The 10,888-nt window shown below is 38.6% G+C and overlaps 1 protein-coding gene across 3 annotated transcripts in view; it reads left to right on the forward strand.

The window, feature by feature from the left end:
• Positions 1 to 8,201, forward strand: part of LOC143017813 (putative ubiquitin carboxyl-terminal hydrolase MINDY-4) — a 103,194-nt gene extending 94,993 nt beyond the window's left edge. For all 3 annotated transcript variants that reach the window (XM_076172710.1, XM_076172709.1, XM_076172711.1), the window contains 3 exons: positions 6,303 to 6,531; positions 6,647 to 6,827; positions 7,562 to 8,201. In XM_076172710.1, coding sequence (XP_076028825.1) covers positions 6,303 to 6,531; positions 6,647 to 6,827; positions 7,562 to 7,674 — 523 coding nt within the window. In that variant the 3' untranslated portion in view covers positions 7,675 to 8,201. The remainder of the gene's footprint in view (positions 1 to 6,302; positions 6,532 to 6,646; positions 6,828 to 7,561) is intronic.
• Positions 8,202 to 10,888: the final 2,687 nt, after the last annotated feature.

Here is a 10,888-nt window from a genome sequence, read left to right on the forward strand (position 1 = left end):
AGGGAAGTGAAAAAACAATTCATCTTTTACCCGATGGCAAATTCAAACTCGGTCTGACACCTTTTGATTCATAAAATGACCTCTGACCTTCAGCAGTTCTTCTCTCATGCTTTAAAGATGAAATAACACAGACGCCAGGACCAGGACGACCTGCATGGTATAGAGGAGTCACACATCATGTGTTACGTCCAACCAGTCCTCCTAAATCGTAACTGGGAGTCCACATTCTAAGAGTGGCAGTACACTAAGCATTTCTTCCTAGCATGCTATTTACTTTTGCTATTTCGTTTGAGTAGAAATTACTTCGGATACGATCTTTTGTTTTTTCAAATTTGCAAATGTCAAATTATTTTTGCGCCATACAGTGAAAAACTGAATGACGAACTAAGAAAAATTAAACCTAAAATACGAATGTTAGACGCATTGTTGAGATGTTCTTACGGAAGTCAAGAATGTTGTAACCGAAGTCGTTTCTACTAAAAACGAAGTAGCAAAAGCAATTAGCATGCTAGCCTAGTGTACCGCTACCTTTAGTGTTTATATGCCATTATGATTTAGACATTGTTGGCAAAACCTCCACATGATCCACCATCTTGTGCTATATAGATGATAAGACACACCACTCTTGTGTATTCACGTATTAATATAAACATGTTACTCTTAATTTTCAACAACCTTTGCATGTGTAAATTAATATCCATGTGAACAAGTTGCACATTCCCAGTCCGTGTTTTCTTTTCCGTGTTCTTTGCATGTGTATCTTTGAACTCGCATGCAATATCACTGTGATATCAGCGATCGACAAATGGTTGGTGATATAAAAAGCCACAAGTCACGTCCGTCCGTACCCAAAGTATTCATAAGAACATAAGAATAGAGGAGACTGCAAGAGACCACAAGGCCTACACTAGACAAATCCATATCCCTTTCTACCTGCCATCCCTATCCTTAAACTTATCTAATCCTCTCTTAAAATAACCAATTGTTTCAGCGCTTACTACACGGTTAATAAATTTATTCCATTTGTTAACCACTCTATTGGTAAACCAGTTCTTGTCTATCTCCTTAAACTTAAATTTGTACAATATCCATTACTACGAGTCCTGCCCTTCTGTCTTGATATAATGACCTTACCTGCATCCCCCTTGTTAAAGCCCTTGACCTGTTTGAATACCTCTATTAAATCACCCCAGCATGTTGGGTGAATGTTTGCGCAGTGTTTGGAAAGGGTATGCCAACATTTCAGAATTGCTGCAAATATGGTGGCAATGGAGGTGAGGCAATAAATGCACAAATATTGCTAACAGGGTTGCAGCTAGAATGGCCAAAATAATCTGTGTGCTAATGTTCCAGACAGGTTGACAGCTTGCTCTTTGTTTGGCTAAACATGTTGCCGGCACATAATTGATAGCAATTCTAGACACACCATGACGAGATACAAAATGACGTTTAATGAATAAAAAGGCGAAGAGCATCAGAGATTTATGAAGGATTACAACGAATTGCATTAGTAAATCAATAATGATAAAAAAAACTTTTACTGAAGTATGAAAGGAGGTAAAAATGCAAAAAGATTATATATTGCGTTGGGCATCATTTCTACTGTTGTATTAATTCCTTTGTCCGTTGGCAAATTCAGACTCTGATGACTCAGACAACGGATAACAGAGACTCGGACTCATTTGAAAGGTGTGTTCCTTAAATCTTAACCACAATGCTACCGAAAAACTGGCATCGAAATAAATGAAACTATCGAAAAGAAAAATGAAAATGTCGCCCTGTGTGGATGGAATTAATCGAGATGGGTTGTAAGGCAATGCACTCAAGCATACTTACTCCATGCATTCGTTTCGACTCTTCCTATGGGTATCGAACCCTGAGCCTTGCTGTTGACAGCGTCCCATAAGAAGAGTCGTTTAATCAATCTATATTCTAGGCACTCAAACTTACTTACTCCATGTATTCGTTTCGACTCTTCCTATGGGTATCGAACGCTGAGCCATGCTGTTGACAGCGTCCCATAAGAAGAGTCGTTTAATCAATCTATATCCTAGCTACTCCCTGGTCCACTGACCTCCCTTCCCTTCCTCCTTTACGTTTCCATGACTTGTTTAGTTATCTACAAATAATCTCAATGTATCAAACATGAGATGATATCATGGTTTAGGTCATTTCTGTGTCAAACATAACAAATATAACCTCAGCCAATCAGCAATGACTCTAGAAAGAGTATTCGTGTTGCGGTAACGAGTGATTCTATCTTTGGGGGTAATATAGCGCCGAAGAGGTGGAGTTATACAGTTAGTAAAGGAAATATTTGTGAAACCTGGCAGAAAGGAAGAACAACATAATAGTGATCGTTATTCTTTGATTGAAAAATGACCCAATGGCAGGTACCTGTTTCTGGTGATACTGCAAGATGGATTACAGAGCTGTCCGGTTTCAAATCCCATCAACACCCTCACCTCCACCATGAGGTGCAGCCCTGAGAGGCTGTCATTTGGTCTCCGGACTGGGCCCAGAAAATCTATCAACTTCATTTATATTTCTTACATCTTTGCATACATGGAGGGTTTATAACCGGTGATTTCTTCCTTCCCATTTTTAGCCTGTGATATAGAAACAGCCCCACACACAAACAAGACATTCCATTTTTTTTCAGAGATATCTATGGGAGAGCCCAAGGACCGTTGGCAGCCACTGTAGGGCTGCAGGTTTTCCACTCAATGAAATTCAAGGCAATAATCATTACTATTTGAATGAAGATTAGTCGACGATCGTAAAAGATAATAATATAGAGCAAGGTATAAATAAAAAACAAAATGATAATATAAGACATGATATTGAAACTCAAAATGTGTCAAAAAGAAATAATCACGAGTTTCTTAAAACGATGTACTTTAATGCTCGTAGTATTAGGAACAAATTTCAAGAAATACAGGCGTATGTCAAAAGCGAAAATCTCGATATGATAGGAATAATTGAGACATGGTTAAATGGTACAGAGTTCGAAGCTGAATTTAATATTGCGGGATTTAAACACTTTCATCAGGATAGAAACCACAAGAAAGGTGGGGGTGTTCTATTGTACGTTAAAAACGTTCATGCTCGTGTTTTAGAGAAAGTGAAACAGGATGCATATGATAGTTTGTGGGTTGAGTTAACCCAAACAAATGGACAAAAAATGAATATAGGTGTACTATATAGGCCAAAGACATTATCATTAGCAGACGACAAACTGTTATTTCAAGAACTGTCTAGTTTCTGCAACCGGGATTTATTGATAATGGGTGATTTCAATTTTACTGACATTGATTGGATGACCCTTGAACATGGCCATATAGGTAATCGCTTGATTGATTTTCTTGGTGACAATTACTTAATTCAGCATGTAAAAGAGCCCACAAGATATGGAAACTTACTCGATCTATTGATCACTAGTCGCGAAAGCATGGTAAGTGATGTAGAAGTCGGTGAATCTGTTGCAAATAGCGATCACAACTTAGTCAGATTCAAACTCCTAAACAATTTTAGAATAGATACTTGTGCTTCTAAAATACCCGATTTCAGTAAAGCTCAGTTCATAGGACTACGTCAGGAGCTTCAGCTTACAGATTGGGAGGCAAAATTAAACGAAAGGCCTGTAGATCAGATGTGGGAAATATTTCAAAATACGCTCACTAAGATGATTCAAACTTACATTCCTTTTAAGGACAGACGTCCCCCAAATCAATCTCGCCCAAAGTGGCTCGACAAAGAAACTGAAACAAGTATTGCTAAAAAGAGACAGGCTTATAAGAAATGTAAATGCTCGGGTGCATCTATTGACTATGAAAGTTATGTATCGATACAGAGAGATTTAAAAAAGACAATAAGAAAAAGAAAACGACAATACGAAATGAACATCGCTGATAAATCCAAAGAGAATCCCAAAGAATTCTATAGTTACATTAGAGATAAAAAGGTTGTTAGGAATCACATTGGTCCACTATTATCTGCTGACGGTCAACTTGAATATTCAAATGAAGGAATGTGTAATATCTTAAACAATTATTTTAGCTCGGTATTCGTAAACGAAACACCTCAAAGTGAATTCCAAACTGAAACCTGTGAAAAGTCTGGGGTAAACTTACTCACTACGGTAAATATAACAAAAGAAAAAATTAAAAGGTGTATAGACAAACTCAAAGTTAATAAAACACCAGGGCCTGACGGTTGGCATCCAAGAATCTTAAAGGAAATGAAAAATGAGATTGTTGTTCCATTAGAAATTATTTTCAAGAAATCCATCATATCCGGAGATGTCCCAAGAGAATGGAAGCTAGCTAACGTTACTCCCATATTCAAAAAAGGTGACAAAAAGAAACCAAATAACTATAGGCCTATAAGTTCGACTTCAATCGTAGGAAAAATAATGGAAACTATCATCAGAGATGCTATCGAACATCATTTAGAAAGTGACCGTTTGATAAATGATAGCCAGCATGGTTTCAGACGGAAACGTTCTTGCGTGACTAACTTACTCGAATTCTACAACACAGTTATCTCGAATTATGACAAAAGAAACAATATAGATTTTATATATCTAGACTTTGCAAAAGCTTTTGATACCGTCCCACACGAAAGACTACTTACTAAACTAGCTTTGCATGGAATAAGTGGTAGCCTATTAGGTTGGACTAGTAATTGGTTGAATGGTCGAAAACAGAGAGTTGTTTTAAATGGAAACACTTCTAGATGGAAAAGTGTTGCAAGTGGAGTTCCTCAGGGTTCCGTTCTTGGGCCACTTCTATTCATAGTATATATAAATGATATAGACCATGGACTAAAATCTACTGTTTCCAAATTTGCTGATGATACAAAACTGTGCGGAGTGGCAAATGATCACTCAAACCAATTAGATATTCAAGAAGATTTAGATCAATTACAGCAATGGTCTGAAAAGTGGCTAATGAAATTTAACACAAGTAAATGCAAGGTAATGCACATAGGTAAAAATAACAGTAAGTACGATTACAAGTTATTTGGAAATTCGTTAACAAAAGTGGATAGTGAAAAAGATCTCGGCGTAATTATCAGTAACGACCTCAAATCATCCAAGCAATGTATTTCAGGCTCTGAGAAAGCAAACAAGATTCTGGGACTGATTGCGCGATCTTTTGACTTCAAAAGTCCATCACTCATTAACAAGCTATATAAATCGTTAGTTCGTCCACATTTGGAATATGCTGTTTCCGTATGGTCACCGAATCTCATTAAAGACATTGACAGACTGGAAAAAGTACAACGGCGAGCCACAAAACTGATTCCAAATATCAAAAATAAATCGTACGAAAATCGACTAAAGCACATGAATCTGTTTTCCCTAAAAAAGCGTAGACTCAGAGGTGACTTGATACAGGTCTTTAAGATTTTAAAGGGAATTGACAACATCAAAAGTGACAAAATTTTCACATTGAATGAGAATCAGACAAGAAACAATGGTCTCAAACTGTCCGGAAATAGATTCAATTTGGAAGTAGGTAGAAACAACTTTGCCAACCGTGTAGTTAATGAATGGAATAAACTTCCTGCACAGGTAGTGCAATGTAGTTCAGTTCGAAGCTTTAAGAATCATTTAGATAAATACTTAAGATGCTGTAATGATTATAATTTATCTTATATTATTTGTTTTTGTTTTGTTATCATTTGTCTGTCTGATTTTCATTTATTATTAGTTATATGTTAATTTATTATTTACTATTTACCTGTTTGTTTATTATTTTAACTATACCTATGCATTTATTTATGTATTTTATTTGTTATTTACATTATTATAGTTTTTATTTATTATTTTATTATCAATATGATTTTTTTTTTTTTTGCATCCGACCTAGATATGGATCAAAAGGTCTCCTGTCGGCATGCTCCGCCTTTGTAATCCTTTGATTCGTGATTCTGGTCCGTAGGATTGTCACTAAGTCCTTAATGTGTTGACTGACACTGCAGAGTTATGGAGACTAACATAAGAACATAAGAATGGAGGAAATTGCAAGAGAACATAAGAGCTACACTACGCAGTTCCATATCCCTCACCACCTTCCATCCCTATCTATAAAACTATCTAATCTCCTCTTAAAACAATCAATTGTTTTAACCTTCACTACATTGTTACTAAGTCAATTCCATCCGTTAACCAGTCTATTGGTAAACCAGTTTTAACCTATATCATTTTTAAACCTAAATATCTCCAAGACATACTGTCGGTGACCGTGACGCTGCCTCCTTGTGCTGTAACTCAGGATCTTTATGTCCTTTGCCAGCGTACGCAATGACATGGATGCTGGGGGAGGTCATCTTATCAACGCCCACGGCTACTGCTCTCAGGAAGTCGTCAACCTGGCACTAACGGGACGAGCGGTAACAAACACCTTCAACGGAGACGAGACTCTAGGGGACGCCATGGGGAGCAGTTGTGTGGTCCTTAGAGGTATCCAACACCGCGCCGATATAGGTCTCCTCTCTCTCTTCCAACATTACGGATCATGCAAGGTCAGAGGCCCCAAGCCTTTTTTTTAATCTTTCACGTGAAAAGGTAAATGCAAATGTTCAAGATTCTTCTTCCTGGTTCTTAATTTCCTAAGTGTTCTTCTTTCGATTTCGCCAGGTGGGGAGTCACCTCCTGTCGCCCCAGTACCCAGTCTGGGTTGTCTGCAGCGAGAGTCACTTCTCAGTCCTCTTCGGCCGCGACAAGGAGGCGACTTCGGACGATCCCGTGATGGACACCTTCGACCTGTACTACTATGATGGCCTCGCCCTCCAAGAGGACGAGATTAGACTCACAATCCGTACGTTATACACCAGGGGGTGGGCAACCTTTTTGAGTACAGGTGCCAAAACCAGCCAAGCCTTTGATACAAAAAATTCTCATATACCAACGGAATAAATTTTTAGGCCTACATACGAGGATGAGCCTCCCTCCCTTCACCTTCTATAAGGGCGCCAATCCGTCGCCCAGTGCAGCATGAGATTAGCAATGGTTATACAAAAGAAGTTGAAGATTTAATAGTAATTTTTTAATGTGATCTCTGAATTTTGCATGTCGCAAAAAAAAAAAGAAATAAAAAAGTGCCAGGTTTAGCACGCGTGCCAAAGGTTGCCCACCACGGTTACAGACTGTCGTTCTGTCATGGAAATGGGGTTAAGAGGGTTAGGTATACGTTCAGTTTCGTACCTAAAATTTATTAATGGAAAATATACCTCCACAGTGAAAATCAAAACAAGAAAATGAATGAATAAATGTTATAACTAGTATCTCTACGCATATTCCCTGTTCTCTATCACTGCCTGTGTCGTAAAATGTCATGAGATAAGATAGGGACAAGACAAGTTAACCCAGGATAGGACAAGATAAAAGTACTTTACAAAAATAAAATAAAAAGTCAAATTAAGTAATAGTTATAACCTCTATTGTACAACGAATGTGAATAAAATGTTGCCAATAAATATGTACTATGTCAAGGTCCCTCAAGAATAGGTGTATTAATGTTTCCGTTCTCTCTAGCGTTCTGGTTCGTTGCAGGCGTACATGGGGGCGTTCGTGAAGACTCCGTCGTCCCTCCCCTGGAGCTCTGCATCCGGACGAAGTGGCCCAACGCCAGTGTCGAATGGAACGGTACAGAACCTATCCTTTAGCTGTAGCTCCTCTGGAACGGAAGCTTCCGTCCCCGCCCCGTCCCGTCCTTTCTCGTCCTGTACGGTCATCACAGAGCGGATAGGCATCACCCACACCGCTACCATAACCACCTACCACCACCTGCGTCACCATCAACACCACTTCTTCCTTCGACCGTTCTCTCCTATTTCATACTCCCTCATCACCTCATGTCTCCTTCGTCTCGTCCCATTCCGACCTCTTACTGCCTCTGAAGGGTGACTCATCTCATGTAGCGCCTTCTGGTGTTTAGGAGGGTCATGCCTAGATCACAACGCCCACACCCTCACCCACCCTTGTTCCCACAAACAAATCAATCCTCTCCCCTCCTTCCATCAATCAGTCAAATCCTCCCTTCACTCAATCTCACTCACACACACACATGATGGCACGATCATTATGGTGCAATGCAAACCCGGTACGGTACCTCCTTGTATGATAAGAGAACCTATACTATGTTGTATTCATCCGAAAAAGCCTATGTGTTATACTTGTACAGTAAATGAAAATCGAAATGTTGTTTTGATTCACAAGAACCTTACCTTACTGGGATGAATCAGCACGCTTCGTCGGTGTGATCATTTGTTATTTTAGTGCAGTAGAACTCACTAAATTGTATCGAGTATCTGCGACAACTGCAGCATGGTATGAACTAATGTACTGTGTAGTTCTCTGGTGTAAAATGGTGCAACAACACGTAGTAAACTATACTTTGTTCACACTAGGCGCCCCAAATTAATTTTAGGAAAGATAGGTGTTACCACAAACCACATTTGACAGTAATGCCCATTCCTTTCACACACACAAATACGCTTGTAAATGATTGTTTTAAACATGTTTTATACATACCCCCTACATCACACAAAGGCAATAAAACGTGCATGTGGCCAGATACTGGGGCAAACTGGTAGAAGTAATGACAACCTGTTTCAATCTTCACATACACATAAAACACACTTATAAATGTTTTTATACATGTATGCTGTCCTACACACTAAAAACCCAATATCGCCATTATTTGAATATATGAAGATTCAAACCTATGAAGGGGTAATAATATCCCGTACATCCGCTGGGTTCAGATGATCGATGATTAAGTTTTGAACTAATATGAATGAAATGTGGCGTCAAAATTTTTTGAAAGACACCTGGGTTGTATGGTTGCCAAAGGTTAGAATAGTTATAATGGAATGGCTGGCAAAGGTTTGAGTAGTTATAGTGGAATGGCTGGCAAGATTGTTTTATGCGTGTTTAAGGGAAAGAAGTGTCGATGAATTTGGAGGAATAAATGTATTGTTCCACTATGCAAGACAAAGAGAGACAAATACGGATGTAATATTTTCAGAGGAACCCTTCCCTTAAGCGTAATGCTGTATGGAGGTGTATTAGTTAAGAGGATTTAGGAGTGGAAAGGAGGAAGTACTAGGAGAAGAGCAGCGCGAGTTTAAGAAAGGAAGAGGGAGAGTGGATCATGTGTTTGTAGGAAAACAGGTATATAAAACGAGTTCAGCCAAAAATAAGGATATTTTTGGGAGATTTCATGATCTTAGAGAAAACATATGACAGGGTTGATAAAGTGGCGTTGTAGAAGCATATTGCAGATGTATGGAATAAGGTGAAATCTGTTGAATATGGTAAAAAAAAATCATGAGTAGTAAGGCACAGGTCAAGGTAAAAAATAGAAACTAAATGGTTTGAGGAGGTGAATATGAGGCTGCGTCAAGTTTATGTGTGTGTGTGTGTGTGTGTGTGTGTGTGTGTGTGTGTGTGTGTGTGTGTGTGTGTGTGTGTGTGTGTGTGTGTGTGTCTGTCTATGGATTGGTAAGGTACATGCGAGAGAATTTGATAGAGGTTTAGAGGTGGATGAAGGTAAAGGTACATGGAAGGCGAACTTTTTACTTTTTTTAAATGACAATACGCTTGTAGCTGATTCTGAGGAGGAACTGAGCAGTGTAATGGGGAAAAGGAATAAGGATGACCTTTTATTATCATAAAAGGACACCAACACTAAGCAAGCGTACACCAAGCATACTACAAACAAATATTAATGGTATAACAAACATGCAAGACCTACAGCAATTCTAACAAACTATCACCACAGATCACACTGTCTTCACAGATTACACTACAACCAGAAAAACTAAAACTCAACATAAAAAAGGATTCGGAAGACCTGTACACAAAAGCACACCATTATAGAAAAAATCAACAATCACTCATACACATTACAGTAGAAATAATTCCCATTCAGACTCACATAAGGAAAACAACGTACATCACAAAGTTCTACATATCAGCCACCACATCAACACTCCAAGGATACACAACCCAACTTCTACAACTCGGCGACTTAATAAACCACATACTGGTCAATGACCTAAATGCACATCAACCCATGCGGCTGTATACACCCAAACATCAGACCTTAGATGAAACAAAATCCTGGATCAACTTCCCAACTTAGATATACTAAACCCCATCAAAACCCCCACAAATAAATCTCAATACAACCAACAAGCAGCCCTTCTATACGTTTCAGAACGACCATCCCCCACTCCAACCACTAACAATATGGTAAACCATTCGTGGCATAATCGAAGACCACTTTCCAAAAAAGATCACAGTAAAAATTGCATAATGAATGATAAATCCCGCCTAATTGTTAGAACCCACTGAAGAAACAAACAATTTAGCAACCTCTATTATCATTCAGTTCCCATCGATGGGTAAGGCCACAGAATTAATCATAAACATCACATTGAAAGCAAATAACAAATACCTAACTAGATGATACAAAAAAAAATAATAATAATAATTTCACACCAGAGATAGCCGGGGGTTTCTGTTGGATCATCGTCTCCTAAAGGTCTAACCGTATTGCCTCGTATGCTTACGGGCAGTGTGCCACTGAATGTGAGTAAGCAGTGTCCAAGCATATCCAAGTCTTGGACATTAAACAACATGAAGGAAATGAAGATCTATACTTATAACGTAAGAACTCTCTCAGAAGACCACAGGCTGGACAGTTTAGTGGAAGAACTAGTAGACAACATCAAGTGAGACATCGTAGGACTGAGCGAAGTCCGAAGAGTGGAAGAAAAGCTGATACAATTAAAAGATGGTCACTACCTGTTCTACTATAGAGGTAAGGACAAATAAAGATCTAGTAGAGTAGGATTCTTGATAAATCGAGAG

Source organism: Oratosquilla oratoria, chromosome 33 (assembly GCF_046742065.1).
Source record: "Oratosquilla oratoria isolate Oo_2021 chromosome 33, ASM4674206v1, whole genome shotgun sequence".
NCBI lineage: Eukaryota > Metazoa > Arthropoda > Malacostraca > Stomatopoda > Squillidae > Oratosquilla > Oratosquilla oratoria.